We start from the raw sequence: 21,829 nt of genomic DNA on the forward strand, positions 1-21,829 counted from the left end.
GTCAAGACATAATAGTCCCAGCACAAGAAAGCCTTTTCTACCCTTTTATAGCCAGAGGCACCTTCCCCCCCTTTCTTCTTCCCTCTCACCTGGCAACCACTAACTGGTTCTCCATCTCTATAATTCTGTCAGTTCAAAAATGTGATATAATTGGAATCATACAGTATGTAACCTTTGGCATTGGCTTTTTGTCATTCAGCATAAGATTTACCCACAATGTTGTCTGTATCAGTAGTTCATTCCTTTTTATTGCTGAGTAGTATTCATAACACGGATATACCATGGTTTACCATTCATCCTTTGTAGAAAATTTGGGTTGTTTCCAGTTTGGGGCTGTTATGAATAAACCTTCTATGAACATTTGTGTACAGGTTTTTGTGTGAACATAGATTTCATTTCTCAAGAGTAAATTTCTGTTTCATATGGTAAGTTTGGTGTGTTTAGCTTTATAAGAAACTGCCATACTCTTTATGGAAGTCGTGGTACAATTTTATATTCCTACCAGCAGTTTATGAGTGATCCAGGTTCTCTGAATCCTTGTCAGCATTTAGTGTTATCATTTTATTTTAGCTATTTTGATAGGTGTGTAGTGATATCTCATTGTGAATTTAGTTTGCATTTTCCCTAATGGTTAATAATTAAGCATCTTTTCATGTGCTTATTTGCCATTCCTCCTCAGTGAAACGTCTGTTCATACCTTTTGTCCATTTGCTCATTGGATAGTTTATGCTTTTATTCTTGAGTTTGAGTTTTTTTTTCTTTATATGTTCTAGATATAAGTTCTTTGTCGGATATGTGATTTGCAAATACTTTCTCTCAGCCTGTAATTTGCTTTTTTCATTCACTTTACAGGGTCATTCACAGATCAAAAGTTTTAATGTTGATGTGATCCAATCTATAATTTTTTCCTTTTATGGATTGTGCTTTTGGCATCAAATCTAAGATTCTTCTCTTAGCCCCGGTTCCTGAAGGTTTTCTCCTAAGTTTTTACCTAGAAGTTTTCTAGTTTTACATTTTACATTTATGTCTGTGATCCATTTTGAGTTAATTTTTGTAAAAATGTGAGGTTTTAGTCAAGGGTTCATTAATTTTGTTTGTTTGTTTTTGCTTATGAATGTCCAGTTGCTCCAGCACCGTTTGTCAAAATGCCTATCCTTCTATTGAATTGCTCTTGCATCTTTGTCAAAAATCAATTGGGCATATTTGTGTGGGTCCTTTGCTTTTTAAAGTCACCTTATTAATATTTCTTATCATTTGACTGTAACATCTGAAAAAGAAAAATGTTTTGGGCCTTTCACCCAAATGAATCATGTCACTAGTATAATAAATTATTTGATTATGGAATATTTGATGATTTAGAGAGGTCTCATTACACACTCATGAATCATCCCCAAGGCCTTATGAGAAGAGAATATTTGGCCTATCTCCCACCAAAATATTTCCTTTTACCTAAATAGAAAGACATGGGGAATGGTGCCCATACTTTTTTTGCCCCAGGGCCAATAAGGGGTTGCTTAAGTTCGACTTTTCAAACTTTACAGGGACGAGAAATGCGATTGGCCTTGGTCAGGCTTCGTTTTGCACAGGCTTTGGCAGGGACTTATAACCAGCAATTCTGCCAGGAGCTCAGGATCCTGCTCACATACAAAAACGATAAGGGACATCTAAGGAAAACAAGCTGCTCCCTTTTAGGGACACACCAAAGCTAGATAACCCAAGATAATCATAGCAAGATACAGCCAGTCTTAGAGCTAAGTACTGTGAAGTTAGCTTTGCTTCCTTGAGTTTTTGAAGCATGCATCTGTATAAACCTGCTTGTGCAGACATCCCCAGCCCCAAGCTGGGTCTGCCCAAATCCAGCGAATCGGCTCTGAAATGTAGACGGCACCTAGCAGTAACAAAGCCTCCGCCTCAGGCAGCCTGTTGGCCTGTTAGGCCCAGTGGAGCAGCGGAACGGAAATATCTGGAGAAGTTTTTACGTGTCCATGGAATTTCGTTGCAGGAAACCACCAGGGCAGAGACGGGCATGGCTTACAGGTACTTGCTGGTTGCAATGTTATCCAACCAGGGCACTGCACTGAAGTCAAAGGTTGTTGTTATTAAAGAAAGAAGGATTGAAATAGCAAAAAAAATACTATATAGCAAAAGGAAAAGAAAAATGAACGCAGTGAGCCCTCTTCTTGGGCTGCCTTAATTTTTCAAGCTTTAATTTGTCCACTTTCTCTTCGCTTCAAAGATTACATATAGTCAAATTCACCTGTGGAAGTTCCCAACCTTGTGCCATTAGAAATGTCTTTGGCTTGATACTTAAGCAAAAGTATGTGATTTAGCAGATCGTAATGAAGAATGGGTGCTCTATTCTTCTTAAGGGAATTTATAAATTAAGACTAGAATTTTTTTAATGCTGCCTGGCCTTCAAGGCTGTTATTTTCTTTTAAGCCTGAATCATGTGGTTGTGCTAATAGCTAATAAAGTAGTTCATGAGACTGAGCAGGTTCTTGAAATGACAGCACTTTTTATCAGTGTAGCCCAAGATAAATTACTGGTTGTTCTCTAACCTTCCAATACCATCATTTATTCTGTGAAAGATTAACAAAAAGGAGAATTTTTTTCCTAGTATGGGGTTGGATGTATAATCTTTTAAAATTGCTCTGGAATGGGAAGATCATTCTTTTTCTGAGCAATTATTGTTCAAACCTCTATAAGATATGTCTGTGCTTAGCTAAATCACCCAGCTGTACCCGCACAAGTACTTCCTTGACAAATGCCTAGAGTTTTAAATATCCAGGAAGCTGAGCAAAAGCTGTTCAGAAGGACAAAGGTGCTGGAAACTGAAAATAAAAACAAAAACAAAACCCCAAGCCCTTAGCATTTATAAAGAACAGTTGTTTTAGCTCAAGTCAAAACTTCCAGTTCACAGAATAAGATTGTTTTTGCGTAGACAAGATGTCCCTAAATGATTTTATTTTTCTATAATCAAAAGGTCTATTTTAATGCAGTACCTACTGCTCTAGTTATCAGCTAATTTGATTAATAAAGCAATTTGCAATGAGATGGCTCATCTCTGGAGAGCTAAGTATTTCACACAGACTCTTTATGCAAAAAAGGGCTCCTGTAGAAGACGAATGAACTCTTCTAGGTTTACAGGGCATGTAAACATAAGACAGCTCACCCCATCATGCTTTACAAGTGGAGCCTAAGAAGAATCTAACAACCTTTCCAAGAGAACCTATGGCTCCACACCCTGGGATGGAGGAGGAGATGATGTCATTCCTCACCCACCTTTTCTGAATCTGTCTTTACTAGAAGGAGCTACCTTCTCTCTGACTCTCCGTATTCTCTCACTCTATTCTCCATGCTTTCCTTGACCCTCAGTGGTAATAGTGGTGGAATATAGATCTGGTGAAGATGGACTGTTTCGCTGTTTCAAAAACAATGTGTCTTTGCATCTTTGTCCCAGGATGGGTGGTATCACCATGAACACTTTTATAAATCTTCAGAGGGCAGGCCTCTTTCTCTCAATGTCCTGGTTTGAATATCTACTACATATTTTGTGATGTGTGCCAGTGTTAGACAAAGATATGTTCTAGGACAGTGTTTTCTAAGCACTTATGGAGCACAGGAATGCTCCCTTCAAATAGGTAAGAACAAAGGTCTCCTAGTTGAGGGTGGGGGATTGGAGCCCACCTGCTTGAGGGGAGCAGTCATCCCAGCTTGGTTTCCCAGGCACACCTGCAGATCCCATCCTCTGCACGGCTTGAGAGTACAGTTCTGAGGTGACTCTTCAAGATGCCTTGAGAGTACAGTTCTGAGGTGACTCTTCAAGATGCCTTGGAGTACAGTTCTGAGGTGACTCTTCAAGATTGCCTTGCAGCAAGGCTGGCAGGTCCATCTCACAGAGGCAGGCTCTTAGGCAAGCGTATGTGCCACTAGACCACATTCTAGTAGGAAATGGGACTTAGAAGATCATTGTTCCTAGATCAGAATATGAGGAGAGAAAGTACAGTTAAATAGATACTTGGCCCCAGAAAATAGCCAAGGCTTTGAATTATGATGAACTTGCTATTCTCTGCCACCTCTTCCTGACACATGTCACCTTTACCCCTCCCCACTCCTTTCTCCAAATGTCCATAGTACTTTGTCTATTCTTTTTTCAAGGCACTTATTAAGTATCCTTATTTAAAACATTCTCCTTTAAGCATTAGGGATGGATTTTTAAGGAAGAGTATCCAGGTTCTCTTGGTTCCTGCCCAACCTGGCTTTTGACCTTGACTTCTTATAGGCGTAGTTGGGGTTAGGTGAGGAGACTTTTTTATTCTTCTTTACCTTGATTTCCACCTCCCCCCAAGACCGTGGCTATGTTAAAAGACCTCATTCAACCTGCCTTTTCTATTTTCTTCTTTCTGAAGGGTATTATTTCATGTGTAGTGGAAAGAGAATGGGCTTTGGAGTTAATCAGGCCAGAGTTCAAATCCCAGCTCTTCTGCTTTACAAACTGTGTGACACTGAGAGTCATATAAGTAGGTGTGACATATAAGTTCCTAACACACAGTAGATGTTCACTAAATGTAGGTTCCCTCCCTGCTTATTCTGTGTCTCCTGTCAATCATTCTGGGGGCAGGGGATGAAAGCCCCCTATAGCTGAAACATACAAATGGATAAGATAGAGTATTCTCAGAAAGAAAAGAAAGAATTAAAAACTTTGCAGTAATAACCCTGTGTATATGCTAAAAATCATTATGTTGTACTTTAAATGGGTGAATTGTATGTATGTAAATTATATCTCAATAAAGTGGTTAAAAATAATAAGAGAAGTTTTTTAAAAATCTGCAGTAATTCACAGTCTGTGTAGGTTTCCATGCTGAGCTTAGAATTCTGAGAGGTCTGGAAGAGCCGGGTAAGCTGTTTTCTCTTCCTAATTTGGTCAGATGCCATTGCAGCCTTCAGCCCAATACCAGCTGCTCGGGTCCCTCGATCATCTGTGAGAGAGCATTATGTTGTGTTTCCATGGAGATTTGGTTATATTTCTAACTAAGGGTGACCAGGGGAGGAAAAAAAATCAGTAAATATGCAAACACATGTATCAACTGAAAAGAAATGGGAGGAAATTGTTTGAATGTGGTGTATAAAGTGCCAAGTTGCTGTGTCGATCCTTCTGTTGGCTTAGAATTTTCAGCAAAAATAGAAGTTTTTTGTGAATTCATTTTTTAAATATCTATGAAATAGTCACCCAAGAGGGTCCTTCAGTTATTTCTAGGAGGCTATCTCTATTACAAAGCATTGAACTCTGAGCCAGACAGTGAACCTGAGCTTGTGTCAAAGTAGAAGTACACTGAGAATTAGTTTTATGGACAAAGCACAAAAACAATCTAGATGGAGTAAGGATGCAGTAGACACCCAGCTTTGAAGCAATTTTATAATACTCACATAAGCCGGGAGGAACTCAAATGGATGTAAAATGAAGGTCTAATCCAAGGGACCCCAAACTTTTTCTGTAAAAGGCCACATAGTAGATATTTTAAGATCATGGGCTACATCTGCCTTTGTCCTACCTACTGAACTCTGCCCTTGTAGGTGGAAGCAGCCATCGACAATAAGCAAAGGAGTGGGCGTGGCTATGTTCCAATTACACTTTACTTACGGATGCTGAAATTTGAGTTTCGTATAATTTTCTCATACCACAAATCTTCTTCCTTTTTTTCCTCCCAAACCATTAAAAAAAAAAAGCCAATCTTATCTTACAGACCATATGAAAACAAGTGGCAGGCCAGATTTGGCCAGTAGACCATAATTTGCTGACCCCTGGTCTAGAAAATAAAGCTTTCAGTTGTACAGACTATTTATTTGTTGTGGTTATTCATTTATTTTTAAACCTCCTTGTTTCCAGAGGTATTTAAGGTGCCCAACTGCATATAATTCAGAAAGATAAAAATAAATAAAAAAAGAGGTAATTCACTGGTGGTCCAGTGGTTATGACTCTGTGCTTTCACTGCCGAGTTCAATCCCCTGGTTAGGGAACTAAGATCTCACAAGCCACGTGGTATGGCCAAAAAAAAAAAAAGAAAGGATGAGACCTAGAAAGATTAAGAACAGGAAAGGAAGGCAGCCTGGGGTGAGTGAGGGTGACACGGGCAAGCCATGCCCTTGCACCTGGATTTGGCCCTGCGCTTTCCAGTAGCACCAAGCTGGGAAGAGGGCCATGGAGCTCTTTACAGCAGTCTCAGAGTCCTTTAGGTGAACACGAGCCAGCTGCTCAGGGATGGAACACTTCTCTCTGATGTGGAGATCAGAGAGAAAGTTCTCTCGTGGTTCTTCGTTGTGTAAATTAATATCTTCAAAAAATGTCCTTATAGTAAACACAGCAGTGTCCTCGGGCTTTTTCTCATGGGGCCCCTAATATTAAAAAGGGGCATTATATAAAATAACAATTCAGTAAAAGCAAGTGGGTGTGGTAGAAGAAATGACATTGGTTTAATAGAAACTGCATCAATTAGTTTGAAATTATTTACACTTAAAAAATTCCCCAATAATAATGACACAGATTTTGCTATTTTATAATGACAGGGCTTGTCCAGGTTCATGGAATGAAACAATTGTTTCTCACATTTAAAACAAATGCTAGTTGCCAACCAAAGACAAAATTTTCTATAGCCTTGAGCAGAAGGTGGGAGGGGACAAAAGAAGAAAAGGAGAGGTGGGGCGAAGTTTTGGAATTATTGATGTGGGACAGACCTCGGAGATAATCTGCTCCAATTTCTGGTCTTACAGCTGGAGAAAACTGAAGCTCAGAAATGTGTTTTCAGCCAACAACAAAGCCCTTGTCCTTTGGGTCCCAGTCCAGTGCTCGCTCCATAATCCATATTTATTCCCAGCCCTCCAACCCCCATCCCACCCTATGCCAACACACACCCTCACACACACACCCCACACCATACACACGCCATACACACACACCACACACACAGACACACCCCTACCACACATAACCTCACACACATCACATACACGTACACACCCACATACTCCCTTAGTCCACACACCACACACACTCCCCCATACCCACATACCACATATACACACCCCACACACACTCCGTATCGCCACACACCACACACACACTCCACACACACCACACACATCACATATACAAACATACACACCCACACAGCACACACACACACACCCCCATACACACACCACACACACGTACACACCCCCCCACATACCACACCCACACACCCACACCCACATACCACATATACACACCCCCCACACACTCCATATCCCCCCACACCCCCCCATACCCCCCACACATCACATATACAAACATACACACCCACACACCACACACACTCCATATTCCACACACACCGCACTCACATCCCACACAGCCCCCACACACCTCCTCCCCTCCTCACACCCCCCTGCACATTCCATATCCCCCCCCACACCACACACCCCACGCCCTGCCTCCCGGGGTTGCTGCAGTCCCCCTCTAATCCAGTCTTCCAGGCACTGCTCTCATTGCTCTGCTCTGCAATCTGCGTCAGTCCTACTTCTTGGCACACTGGCCCTCCATCCCTGTCCTGAAACATCAAGTTTCACTCATCATTGCTTTCCCCATCTAGAATATTCTCACACGTCCCCCTTGCCGAGACAAATCCAAACCACAGGCTCTCCCTTCTCTCTCACAGAATGACTTGTCTTTGTTCCATATAGTTTGGAGTGTGTGTGTGTGTGTGTGTGTGTGTGTGTGTGTCTCAAAAGTATGCTGTTGTCATATTGAGGAGAACAACTAGAGCTTATACTATTTTGCAATCCTCCTGTGCTTTGCACTTAGATAGCATGTATTGCTTCTTTGAGGTATATGCATTCAGAAGTTGGGGAACAGAAAGAAAGACTCCAAAGACAAGTAGGAATGTCCCTTTCCCCCATTTATAGTGCTCTAGCCCCATATTTCCTCCTGTATCTTAGATATAATATGTTACTTAGCCTTGCTGAGTCTCAATTTCCTCTTCTGTAAAATGGGCCTAATTCAACTTACCTCATGACAGTGTTGTAAGAATTAAATGAAGTCACATTTATGAAAGTGCTTAGCTCACTGCCTGCCATGGTGGGAGCCTAACAAACAGGGTTTCCTCGCTTCACCTCCTTCTTAACCAATCCTAGGAATCCATCGTTTAGTCATCTTTCAGAGATTGAAAGAAAAAGGGTGTGGTGTTGTATCTAAAAAAGAGAGAGGGGCAGAAAATACACATGTGTAATTAAATCTTGCACAGTTCTGAGCATATCACTCTCCTTTCCTCACTTGCTTACATACATTCTTTTTTTGCTTCTACTATTGGAATATATCCTCAGGATCTATTGAGAAGGTGTTTTTTTTCTTTTTACTTCACACATGGCCTCCTATTTAATGAAAACAGCCTCAGGAAACATTGGAATAAATTACTCTCCAAATAGTGTAATAGAATGATAAAAATCATCTTTTATCAGTCTGTGTATTTCCAGTGCCTAGCATTGTGTCTAGAACAGAAATATTTGAGACAGAATGAAATTAAAAGGGCTAAAATGCCCACTGGTACCTTCTAGTACCTCTCCCATTCACTTGCCACACTGCCTGAAAATTTCTTCAACTAGAAGCTCCAGTTCTGTTAAAATGGAGGTGTGTAATCTAAGCTAATAGGCAGCAGAGCAAGAAGGAAACAGGACAACGGCCAGGCCGACCTGAAAACAGAGAAGATAGGAACGAAGTCTCTAGACTGGATCAAGGGGCAAGCTTGGGTGTCGGGGCGTGGCACAGTGGTGCAGGGGCTGTGTGGGGATACCGGCGGGCAGGCCTGAAGAAGAGGGTGGGAAAGCCAGAGAGAAACCTCACTCACCTACCAGCTTGTAACAAAGGTGTCCTGGCAAAGCGTTTGAAAACATTCATTAACTGATAGAATTTTCATTGATCTCTAAATGAAGATTCTAATGATAAGTAAGAACTAGTTTTCGCTCTGAACACTCTTTCCCTGGGTTCCGTCAAAGTGAGAATGTGGTGTCCTGGCTGGAGGATTTGCAGACCACCTTCCCCCCAACCCCTTTCTCTGATCCTCTGATTCCTTATCTATGAAATGAAAATGCACATAAAGCCCTCCTCCCAGGATAGTGCTATTCACGCAGAGTCACATAGTGGAAGCTTAGGAAAGACTATCCCCCTCTTGACTTCTCCGCTTTTCATGATTTCCATGACAGTGTGGAAGTTGAAAATTATTTTTGTTCCTAAATTGAGCTCACTGTCTTCCTCCCAGCCCCCCACCCCCAACCCTCCAAACCCTCCTTCACTGCATACTCCGCTGACCTACTTTTTTCATGGAATGCTTGGCACACTCAGACCTGCTTGAAAAGTAGCTATGGCCATGGCCATGAAAATCAAAAGCCTAGAAAAAGTGCTAGCTGAGCAGGGGGTTGTATTTTCCACATTAAAAAAAAAAAGCCTACATAAGTTATTTTAGACTGGCCTCATTTTGGTCAGTCTCGGGGCCTGTGCTAATTTTCTCTGAGTCCTCTGGCTGTGGCTCTCCTGGCATCAGCTGGGCTGGAGGAACGTTGCAGACACTGAGATGGTCCAGTCTCAGAGCCTATGTGACTACTTGAAACCCTCAGAGCCTGCTGTTAAAGGACCTAGAAGGCTTAGTGAAAGGGGCCTGTTCAGAATGGGGCCGAATATTTATTTACTATTGAATGGAACAGAAGTTCTAAAACGAATATGTTTTAGAAGTGTCAGTTTAGATAGAAAATGCTTTAAAATTTAAGCAAAAGTGAGAGATGAGTGCCCCTTGGATTTGAAATATTAATTTCATTCTGTTTTGAAATTTCCACATGTGGTTTTCCAGAGGGAAAGTTGTTTTATGCATAATGAAAACACTGGAAATTCAGGGCTCAAGAACAGCACTGTGTTATATGAACACTCCCTTTCTCATATAGGAAAAAGTTGCAGCAGTTTCATATTAAAAACAAAGCATTTTGAGACCTGGTTTCCCTGCACAAGGAGCAACTGTGAGTCAAATATATTTTTACCCAAGGGAAAAAAACAAAACCTCTTCCTAAATTTCTCTGCAGTGCCTGTAAGTGCCACTAGGATGCACTATTTCATTAAAAAAAAACGAAGCGCTTCATTCAGTTCCCTGAACCACAGAAAGCAGAAATCTTTAAACTTTTTCCAGGCAATCCTAGACCAGAACTTAAATTTGAATCTGCATATTTTCCTTGATTGTGAAAATTAAGAAGCATCTCTTTTTATATCACAATGGGAAATCTTCTATAGTGAGAAAAAGTAAGAAGTTATGACCAGTAACACTTAGGATTCTGAGAATCTTGTAGCAGGGATATGTTATCATAACCTAACCCAGTTAGATATTTGATAGAGAAAATTTTCTACGTCTGGGGGTTTCCAAGAATGGGATTCTGAACTACACTACAGACCTCTGTGGGTGACTGGTGGAGAAAAGAAAGGCAGACATGTCATCCCCTTGGCCTTCCTTCAGAAAATGTTCTGTTGATGTCTTCTGCCCCATCTCAGGTGAAGGCATCTTGTCGCACAGTTAAGATGGAGCAGATGTAGTGAATCTGGAAGGATTGTGTTGTCAGGATTGCCTGGGAGAAGTCTGGCTCAGAACCCACGAATGTTCTTAGAACCATGACCCTGCAGGTCTGGCTCAGCACCAAATTAGAAGGTGGTCAAATGATGGTGCCCTTCCTCCTCTGTAACCAGGTTTTTGCTTATCATGGGACACCTCTCCACGCCTAACACTTTAGCCTCTCATCAGTGATTCCTCTGCCTTGCCCTTAGCTAGTTATCAACTGATGCTCCCTAAGATTTCAATTATATATTTTGTGATGTGCGCCAATGTTCAGATGAAGATACATTCCAGGACAGTGTGTTTCAAACAATCATGATGCAGAAAAACACATGAAGGCAAAGCGGTCCCAGTTGAAGGTGGGGTCCTGGGGTATCTGTAAAATATGTCATATCCAAAGAAACCTCTAATGGTGGAAGTTCAGGTAGTAGAGGAGCTATTTTTAGACAACCTATCTAGTCTTAAAATCAGATTATGAAAAAAAACCTTTTTTATTGGAAAATAATTTCAAACATACAGAAAAATTGCAAGAATAATATATAGAATATCTGTAGCACTTTAATCTTTAATATATTGTTAACATTTTGCTCCATTTGATCGTGTTCTTACCTGCTTGCTTTCTGCATCCTCCCCCCACCTCCAATGTATTTTTCTAAGCCTTTTGAGAGTAAGTTACATCCATAATAGCCCTTTACCCCTCAGTACCTCCTAAGGGTAAGGATATTCTTTCATACACCCCCAAGTACAATTACCAACTTCAGTCAGATTTACCTAGTTTTTATCTGATCCACTGTCTGTATTCTCATTTTGCCAGCAGACACAATAGTGCCCTTTATAGCAATTTTTTTACTCCACCAGTACTGCATCTAGTTCAGGATCAAATATTGTATTTTGTTGTCATGGCTTTTTCATTTCCTTCAATCTGGCATAGTTCGGACTGGAATTAGTTTTAGCACAGGGAGGAGGTCAGTGGGAAAGAGGGTGGTGACTAATTGCAGTGTCTGCTTTGGGTTGGGAGGTGGTGCTATGGTGCCAACACCGTCTCTAAGCGCGGCCAGAAGGCCTCCTGGCTACAGCTACCAATTCTGCATCGAGGACTGTGTCTTCCACAGCTCCCCAACAAGGCCACCACATCGTCATCTTGACCTTTAGGTTCAAAGCTGAGGTGGATCTCAAAGACATACTGACCTAACTGACCTACATAAATTCAGTCCCCTATGTTTATCTGCTTAGCACTTCTGCTGAGGGGCGTGCACTGTGGGGGGCTGTTGAGAATTACCAGGACCTGAGTGAGGTCCTCTGAGCACTGACAGGCAGGGAGGGCAGGCAGGGCCAAGTATGTGATTACCTGGGACCCTCTAGCCTCCAAATCAGGCACCCATAATGCTTGGCCAGGGAACCATGCCAAGAAACTAAAGCAGCAGCCAAAGGGAGAGGCCTCTTCCAAACTGGCTGCAGAGCAGAAGAGTGTGGCTTCTGGCCACACATCCTGGTGAGCCCACTGGGAGAGGTGGGAGTAGCTGAGAGGCCACAGCAGCCAGGGAGACACAGGCTCTCAGTGGGTCACGTGGAATATTTTTAGGTAAGGGAGTTTTGACCCAATTGTCTATTTTTCCCTCCATGATATTCCTTTTAATTTGTTAAGGCAGAATGAGATAGAAGCTCTGAAAATTGTAGAGTGTGGGTGCAGAATGTGCAGCTCATTAAGTATCTAAGCTCTTGCTTTAGCATTTGGAGGGTCTGTAACAGATCCCCGATTCACCCTGCTTTTGAAATTTTGCAGCATTAGACAACTCAACACACAGTGACAACATGTGCATTTAGAAACTGGTTATGGGTTTTAAAAGGAGCCATGATTGCTTCTTGACATGACCATTGTGTAAGACCAGAATCTCTATGCATAATTTCCCAAAAGGTTAATCCTTGCTGTAACATCTTTGTAAAATTCATCAAATTAGTACCTCCTTCCTTTACCCCTATTTTTCCTCTTACTACTCTTTTTTTCCCCCCTTATGTTTTATGGCTCTAATGTCTTATTTCAAAAGGTCTTCCCCATAAAGGATAATATGTCTTTCTGCAATGTATTCTAGCACATTTATGGTTTCATCCTTCATATGTAAGTCTCTGTCCCAGCTCAAAGTTCTTATATGAGATAGCAACTTAAATTTATACTTCTAAAATTCCCAAAGTCAGTTTTGATAGCCTAAATTTTCCCCACTGATTTGAAATTACAACATATATAGCCCAAATATCAGAAAAGCTTACCTTGTCTTTTGCACATCAGATGAAATGGTCTTGAACTGGAAACAAAGAATTCCTTCTACACTCCAGATATTCTTGTGGAAGTTTCTGTTCTTCTAGTCATTTTGGGCTTAAATTGAATGACCTCAGTTTTTGTTTGTCTGAAAGAAAATTGTATTTAGTTTTCTTTTTCGTCTGTTTTTTTTTCCTCTTACCACTTGGATTTGTTTGTTTCCATATTGTTTGTCTCGTTCACTGGAGTGTGAATGCCAGGAGGACAGGGATGTTATCTGTATGGTTAATTGCAGAATTCCCAGAATCTAGTATCTAGTGTAAAACTCAATAAATGTTTGCTGAATAAATGAATGATTAAGCAAGAGTATGAGGAATAAGCCCTCATTTTTCACTGGCAGACAATCTGCTGGATTATCAGACACAGGGCGTTGCTCCACCAGACTCTCCATCCACAGCCTCCTTGCCACTTACTTCCCAACCTTCTCTCTTTACTGAAAAGATCCAAAGTGCCCTCATTTGTTTTAGTGGTACTTGGGGGACAGCATTGTTCTCGTAGGAAATAGGTCCTGAAATCTTGGATGTTAGAATCCTTTGAAGCTGCCCATTATAATGTCATAAGTCCACTTTATTGTTTCTTCTCCTCAGACATCCATCTCGTTTCACTTTCCATTCACTCAGTTATTTCACTCTATTCACAGAGTCTTCACTGTACTTTCCTCCAGAAAGTTCTCTGTGATGTCACTGTCCAGTCCTAGTGGAGTCCTGGGTTGTGACCAGATGAGATACTCACAGCCTTCACTCTGCGTATTCCTTGCTTCTCCTGAGATGTGTTGCTAACATGCCCACGTTACGGAGTCATGGGTCTCTCCTCCACTCCTTCCCACCACAAGCTCTCCCCTTCTTACCCCTGTCCATCAATCCCATAGACTAGCCCTCTTTAGTTTACTCTTTTCCTAATCAATTTCCATTTCCATCTCATTACAAGAAGGGTATCGTCTCATTATAATACCCAGGTGTCATTTCCCAAAAGACAGAGATGAGTCTGGAGGGTCAGCCCTCCTGTTGGGATTCCTGGATGACTCTACATCATCCTAAATATACTAGAAGGTTCTCTCTCTACTCGGCAATTGTGGATGATTGTGAGTTCTGATTGGAGCTTCTTGTTCTTGGTACAGATCAGACTTTTCCAGGAACAACATGGCATGCAACAAAGGCACTCTTTGGCTGGTGATTAGCAAATTGCAAGATGATACCTTGGGGTATCAATAGGTCATTGTGGGGTTTCTCTTTGGAGCCTGGCCCCATTCCACCTCCTGAGCAAGACCCTGACCTGTTCAATTCAGTGTTAGTGGGATGGGCAATGGCAACAATAGGGTCGTACTTATCCACTCAGGGGCTTTAATTGCTTGAGGGAGCCTGGTTGAGACTCAATGACAGTGGACAGAGTCCAACTATCTTCTTTCTGCTCCTTCCTCACAACCATTTCCTATCCAAGGACCTTCCATTTCTGACTCCGTGTTCACCTATCCTTGGTTTCTGCATGTCCTGTATAGGTTAAATATTTTCCCTGCTATATCTCATGACCCCTTTAAATTGTTGGGTGATCCAAAACATATTCTCTCAGAAGATGGAAAATCAGGTTCACACAGCCAAATCTACAAATCCATATTTTAGTATTCATTGGTGGCACTCTTTTATGAAGTTATTTTGTACGACCACTAACCAGTCCTTATTGTTTCGGGTGCAGTATCTGTTGTTCTGTTGAACTCTTTAGCTTATATCCTCCCAGACAGACACAGATTTTATTCTTTCATTCAAGAGCTATTGCCGAGTGCTCACCTATATTATACATTATTCCAGACATGGGGGACACAGCAGTGACAAAACAGACTAAGTTCCCTGCTTTCTTTAAGATTTCATCCTAGTTAGGGTGAGGTAGACAATAAACTAACAAAATAAAGTGTGTAACATTTCAGAAAGGATAAGTTCTCTATAGAAACACAATACATGGAAGGAAGATGAGTATATGTGTCAGGGGAGAGTTACAATTTTAAATAGTGTAGCTAAGGAAGGCCAACTGAGAAGACAGCAGTTGAATAAATGTCTGAAGGAGGTGAAAAAGACAATCATATGGGCTTCTGGGGGAAGAATACTCCAGACAGAGTGTACAGCACAAGCCTAGAGTAAAAGTGTATAAGGGAGAAACATCACAGAAGCCAGTGAGACATGAGCAGAGTGAATGATCCATAGAGTAGCAAGAAAACATGTTGAGAAAGTAAAGGAAGTGCTGCAAGTTCAGGAGGTTCCCAAGACCTCCCTAAGGTTCAGTGATTCATTATAAGGACTCACAGAATTCAGCAAAGCTTTTATATTCACATGTATAGTTTTTATAGGAGAAAGATACAGATTACAATCAGCATAGAGACGAAGTGGCCAGAGTGGGGTCCAGGAGAACCAGGCACAGAGCTTCTAGCTGCCCTTTCCAGTGGAGCCATGTGGAGAGCGCTTTTCTCCCAGCAACAGTGTGTGACGGTGTGCATAGAACGTTGCCAACTAGGGAAACTTAGCAGAGCCTTGGTGCCCAGAGTTCTCATTGCAGATCGGCCACATAGACACATTGACCACCTGCATGGTTGACCTTGGTCTCTTGCCTGTATGGAGGTCAAGCTGATTCTTTGTGGCCCAAGAACCCTACTATATAACACACATTTAGCATAGACCATCAGGCATGGCCCAAGGCCTCCAGGTAGATAAACACACTCCTGGTGGGTAGAGCATTCCAAGGGCTTAGAGGTCACCTCTCAGGAGCTGGGGGCAAAGGGTCAAACCTTTCTTTGGTCAAGGTTAATACTTCACTGCACAGAAGCCAAATCATGCAGGTCTTTGTAGGCCATTTACAAGATGTTGGCTTCCATCTGTTTGAGATGGAAGACTTTGGAGAGTATTGGTCAGGAGAGTGACATGATTTGATTTGTTTTTACACAGGGTTTCTTTTTTTAACAGGACCATCATGGAATGAATAACATTCCAACAGCTAAGTTGGAAAATAGACTGAAAGGTAGAAGCAGGGCTACTGATTAGGAAGTTACTATTATGGTCCAAGTAAGAGATATCAGTAGGCTGAATGAGGGTGAAAATGGTGAGAAGCAATCTGATTTTGGGTCACTTTTAATAGTGGAGTTAAGAGCATTTGCAAATAAATTAGATGTAGCATATGATAAAAAGAATAATCAAAGATGACTCTAAGTTACTTGGCTGAGCAGTTGGGACAGTCAAGTTGCCCTTAAATGGGATGAGTTAAGACTGCAGGGGAAGATCTAGTGGGAGGAAGAGTAGGAGCATGGCTTTTGGACACGTGAGGTTGAAACACCTGTTAGACCACAAGGGAAAAATATCAAGTAGACAAGAGCCTGGAGTTCATGGGAGAGGTCTGGGCTGCAGGTTTATATTCAAGATATAAAGATATACGTCTTGAAGTCATCAGTCTATCATGAGAGTGTCAAGCCATGAGACTGCCAAGTAAGTGTCAACAGAAAAGAGAAAAAGCCTAATGAAGAAAAAGCCAAATGAAGGAAGGAGGCTGGAGATATGAACTGTGTTAAATACTGCTGAGAGGTCAGTAAGGTGAGAACTGAGAGGAGACCAAATGGATTTAGGAACATGGAGGCTACTGTTAACCTTAGTAAGAGCAGAGAGAGCTACGTATTTTGTTTTATACCCAGAGATGTGCTTGATAGAAGAAAACAAAAAATATTTAGGAAAAATTTTAAAGTTAATTCGGAACTCCTAATTAGCAGAACTCTGACTGCCACCCACTGAACAGCATCTCTGGATTTCCTCCTACCTATGAACAAAGAGAAAAATATACAAAATCATAGCTGAAAACTTCAGTTGGCCCAACATATAACCAGAAAATAGAGTGATTTTCTAATAATAATTATGTTTGTAAAGCTGGATTATTAAACAGATAACTCATGGAGTTATCTGTTTGCCTCATGAAACAGCTTCTCTGCTTCCTTAATGACATAATGCCTGTACCCTGTTGTCTGCTTTTCTGATTTTGGTGCTCCCTTTGTTCTGACATCTGGAGATTTCCCTTTCTAGGCCTTAAGCTTGCATTTAAATTTATTTTGTTACAGTTTATTCAGCAATTCTTTTTGCTTGGAGTGTGTATGTGTGTGCGGGATGTTCCACATCAATTAAGTCTTTCATATTGACCTGAAGTTCACTTTTTAAATCAAGACAAACAGATATCATACTTAACAATCTGAATGGACTCAATTAAAGAAGAAAGGACAGGGCTTTCCTGGTGGTGCAGTGGTTGAGAGTCCGCCTGCCGATGCAGGGGACACGGGTTCGTGCCCTGGTCCGGGAAGATCCCACATGCCGCGGAGCGGCTCTGCCCGTGAGCCGTGGCCGCTGAGCCTGCGCGTCTGGAGCCTGTGCTCTGCAACGGGAGAGGCCACAACAGTGAGAGGCCCACGTACTGCAAAAAAAAAAAAAAAAAAAAGAAAGAAAAAAGGACAGCAAAAAGTTTAGAAGAAAAAACAACCAAATATTAGGAGTTGTTATTTTTAGGTGGTAAGAATGTGAGTGATTTTTACCCCTTCCTTTATTCCTAATTTCCAAATTTGTATATTACTATTATAAAAGGGAGGAAAATTGCAATTAAAATTAGATTCTAAGAATTTAAGGTACATGCTTTTGAAGTTCTTTTCTGAGCTACCTTAGATCTAAAACAAGTATTGAGATTGAGATTCGGCAGTTTGATCTGCAGTAAGGTTTACAGATAAGGACTCCCATTCTGAATTTAACCTGGAAAAAAATGTGCGCCTTTATGTAGATAAATTGAAATGCATTCTATCAAAATGCTTCCATTCTATAGATAACCTTGAATAGCATAGACCATCTCTATCAGAAATATATGGGTTTTTTGTTGTTGTTTTGTTTTGTTTTGCAAGTAACAGAAAAACTAACTCAAGCTGGCTTAAGTAACAAAGGAAACTTACTGGCCATGTAACTAAAAAGTCCAGAGATAGGGAAAACTCCAGAGATAGGGTGGATTTAAGGTACAAACACTGTAGACAGGATCTAGTTTCTCTCTCTCTGTACTTGTGACTTTCTTTTTGGTAATGGCTCCACACTCAGCTCTGTACGATGGAGGGTCTGTGGCAGCTCCAAGCTCTTTTCTCATCTTCAAGATGGCTGACAAAAGCACTCATTCAGTTCCAGAAGGAAGGAAGAAAGAAGGAGCTTTCTTTTCCTAGGAGTTCCATCTTCTCATTGATTCCTTGGTTTTGATTGGATGACCTGTCCACTCTGGACCACTTCCTGGATCTGGGTGATGGGAGAAGCTAACTGACTTCTGTGGCTTCATGCTCAACCCCTCACTGAGAAAGGAGGGGCAGACTACTCTTGATAGGAGAAAAGGGGAGTACATTATGGTGAGGCAAAATCGACTGCATATGTTGACCACACTCCCTACTGATCATATCTGGAGGGGACAGCATGGCAGTGAACTCATGGCAGTAAGATTCCAGTTAGTCAATCATCTGGAAATTGGGGATGAGGCTACCTCACCATTAACCACCTGTGTGCTGTCTCCATTCCTTGAACTTTAGATCTGGTTCTTACTTCTCTTCTGGCTCCAAAATCCTCTTTTCATATTTAGAGGGATATTTTCCAATATTAGTCTACATCTCAGGTAGCTTGTGCTACTTAATCATATAACCAAAATAAGCAGAAATCTCATTTAACTAAAGGTAAAAAGGGAAATATCGGCTTTTTTTTTTAACATCTTTATTGGAGTATAATTGCTTTACAATGTTGTGTGAGTTTCTACTGTATAACAAAGTAAATCAGCTATACGTATACATATATTCCCATATGCCCTCCCTCTTGCGTCTCCCTCCCACCCTCCCTATCCCACCACTCTAGGTGGTCACAAAGCACTGAGCTGATCTCCCTGTGCTATGTGGCTGCTTCCCCCTAGCTATTTTACATTCCAAGCCACTCTCTCATTTCGTCCCAGCTTACCCTTCCCTCCCCCAATGTCCTCAAGTCCATTGTCTATGTCTGCATCTTTATTCCTGTCCTGCCCCTGGGTTCATCAGAACTGTTTTTTTTTTTAATTCCATATGTATGTGTTAGCATACGGTATTTGTTTTTCTCTTTGTGGCTTACTTCATTCTGTATGACAGACTCTAGGTCCATCCACCTCACTACAAATAACTCAATTTCATTTCTTTTTACGGCTGAGTAATATTCCATTGTATATATGTGCCACATCTTCTTTAACCATTCATCTGTCGATGGACACTTATGTTGCTTCCATGTCCTGGCTATTGTAAATACTGCTGCAATGAACACTGTGGTACATGACTCTATTATGGTTTTCTCAGGGTATATGCCCAGTAGTGGGGTTGCTGGGTCATATGGTAGTTCTATTTTTAGTTATTTCGGGAACCTCCATACTGTTCTCCATAGTGGCTGTATCAATTTACATTCCCACCAGCAGTGCAAGAGGGTTCCCTTTTCTCCACACCTTCGCTAGCATTTATTGTTTGTAGACTTTTTGATGATGGCCATTTGACTGGTGTGAGGTGATACCTCATTGCAGTTTTGATTTACATTTCTCTAATGATTTGTGATGTTGAGCATCCTTTCATGTGTTTGTTGGCAATCTGTATATCTTCTTTGGAGAAATGTCTATTTAGGTTTTCTGCCCATTTTTGGATTGGGTTGTTTGTTTTTTTGGTATTGAGCTGTATGAACTGCTTGTATATTTTGGAGATTAATCCTTTGTCAGTTGCTTCATTTGCAAATATTTTCTCCCCTTCTGAGGGTTATCTTTTCGTCTTGTTTATGGTTTCCTTTGCTGTGCAAAAGCTTTTGTTTCATTAGGTCCCATTTGTTTATTTTTGTTGTTATTTCCCTTTCTCTAGGAGGTGGGTCAAAAAGATCTTGCTGTGATTTATGTCATGGAGTGTTCTGCCTATGTTTGCCTTTAAGAGTTTTATAGTGTCTGGCCTTACATTTAGGTCTTTAATCCATTTTGAGTTTATTTTTGTGTATGGAGTTAGGGAGTGTTCTAATTTCATTCTTTTACATGTAGCTGTCCAGTTTTCCCAGCACCATATTAAAGAGCCTGTCTTTTCTCCATTGTATTTTCTTGCCTCCTTTGTCATAGATTAGTTGACCATATGTGTGTGGGTTTATCTCTGGGCTTTCTATCCTGTTCCATTGATCTATATTTCTGTTTTTGTGCCAGGACCATACTGTATGGATTACTGTAGCTTTGTACTAGAGTTTGAAGTCAGGGAGCCTGATTCCTCCAGCTCCGTTTTTCTTTCTCAAGATTGCTTTGGCTATTCAGGGTCTTTTGTGTTTCCATACAAATTGTGAAATTTTTTGTTCTAGTTCTGTGAAAGATGCCATTGGTAGTTTGATAGGGATTGCATTGAATCTGTAGATTGTTTTGGGTAGTAGAGTCATTTTCACAATGTTGATTCTTCCAATCCAAGAACATGGTATATCTCTCCATCTGTTTGTATTATCTTTAATTTCTTTCAGCAGTGTCTTATAGTTTTCTGCATATAGGTCTTTTGTCTCCTTAGGTAGGTTTATTCCTAGGTATTTTATTCCTTTTGTTGCAATGGTAAATGAGAGTGTTTCCTTAATTTCTCTTTCAGATTTTTCATCATTCGTGTATAGGAATGCAAGAGATTTCTGTGCATTGATTTTGTATCCTGCTACTTTACCAAATCCATTGATTAGCTCTAGTAGTTTTCTGGTAGCATCTTTAGGATTCTCTATGTATAGTATCATGTCATCTGCAGACAGTGACAGTTTTACTTCTTTTCCAATTTGGATTCCTTTTATTTCTTTTTTTTAAAAATTAATTAATTAATTTTATTTTTGGCTGCAGTGGGTCGTCATTGCTGTGCGTGGGCTCTTCTTTAATTGTGGCGAGTGGGGGCTACTCTTCGTTGTGGTGCGCTGGCTTCTCATTGCGGTGGCTTCTCTTGCTGTGGAGCATGGGCTCTAGGCGCTCAGGCTTCAGTAGTTGTGTCACGTGGGCTCAGTATTTGTGTCTCGCAGGCTCTAGGACACAGGCTCAGTAGTTGTGGCACATGGGCTTAGTTGCTCTGCGGCATGTGGGATCTTCCTGGACCACGGCTCGAACCTGTGTCCCTTGCTTTGTCAGGCGGATTCTTAACCACTGCGCCACCAGCGAAGCCCCTCCATTTATTTCTTTTTTGTCTCTGATTGCTGTGGCTAAAACTTCCAAAACTATATTGAACAATAGTGGTGAGAGTGGGCAACCTTGTCTTGTTCCTGATGAAATGTCAGTTTTAAATGCTATTTAATTTATCATGGAAAGTAATGCATTTTTAATATGGAACACATTAAAAACTCATAAAGTGGTTTATTTATGAGATGGTTAGCCTCCCCCCTAATTACCCCATAAATACAGTTAAGTTCCATCAACTATTCAGCAAGTGCAATTATACAAATGCTGTATTTCATTTTGCATCTTATTACAGTAGTTTTCCCTCCACACACACTGTATGCAAAGAGTAAGTGTGCAGAATTTTAGAATCTGAGGAGATATTGGGGACAATTCAGTACTCACCCCCAATTCCTCCATTAATTTTGCAAATAAGTTTTCTGAGGCCTGAAGAGGTTAAACAATCTGCTAATACTCACATAGATGGTTTGCTAAATTCTAGTTAAGAATTTAACCAAAGGCTTTTGATCTACCAGTTTACTCTTTCCACAACACGATTGTTCAAATCAACAAAGATTGACTGAGTACCAGTTATGCCCTGGGTAATATGCAAATCACTGAGCTCAGAACAAGGAAAGACACAGTTCCTGTCTTCAAGCAACTCCAAGAGCAGTCTAGTAGGGGAAAGAGTCATGTCAAGCAGATAATTAGAGGCTGGCATGAC

At 41.0% G+C, this 21,829-nt stretch overlaps 1 protein-coding gene across 2 annotated transcripts in view; it reads left to right on the forward strand.

Moving 5' to 3' along the window:
* Positions 1-1,683: 1,683 nt before the first annotated feature.
* Positions 1,684-21,829, forward strand: part of KCNAB1 (potassium voltage-gated channel subfamily A regulatory beta subunit 1) — a 419,111-nt gene continuing 398,965 nt past the window's right edge. For both annotated transcript variants that reach the window (XR_009540663.1, XM_060149876.1), the window contains exon 1: positions 1,684-2,037. Coding sequence is in view for 1 of the 2 variants with exons in the window: in XM_060149876.1 (XP_060005859.1) it covers positions 1,796-2,037 (242 nt within the window). In the remaining variant the exon portion in view is untranslated. The remainder of the gene's footprint in view (positions 2,038-21,829) is intronic.

This window comes from Lagenorhynchus albirostris, chromosome 5 (genome assembly GCF_949774975.1).
Source record: "Lagenorhynchus albirostris chromosome 5, mLagAlb1.1, whole genome shotgun sequence".
Lineage (NCBI taxonomy): Eukaryota > Metazoa > Chordata > Mammalia > Artiodactyla > Delphinidae > Lagenorhynchus > Lagenorhynchus albirostris.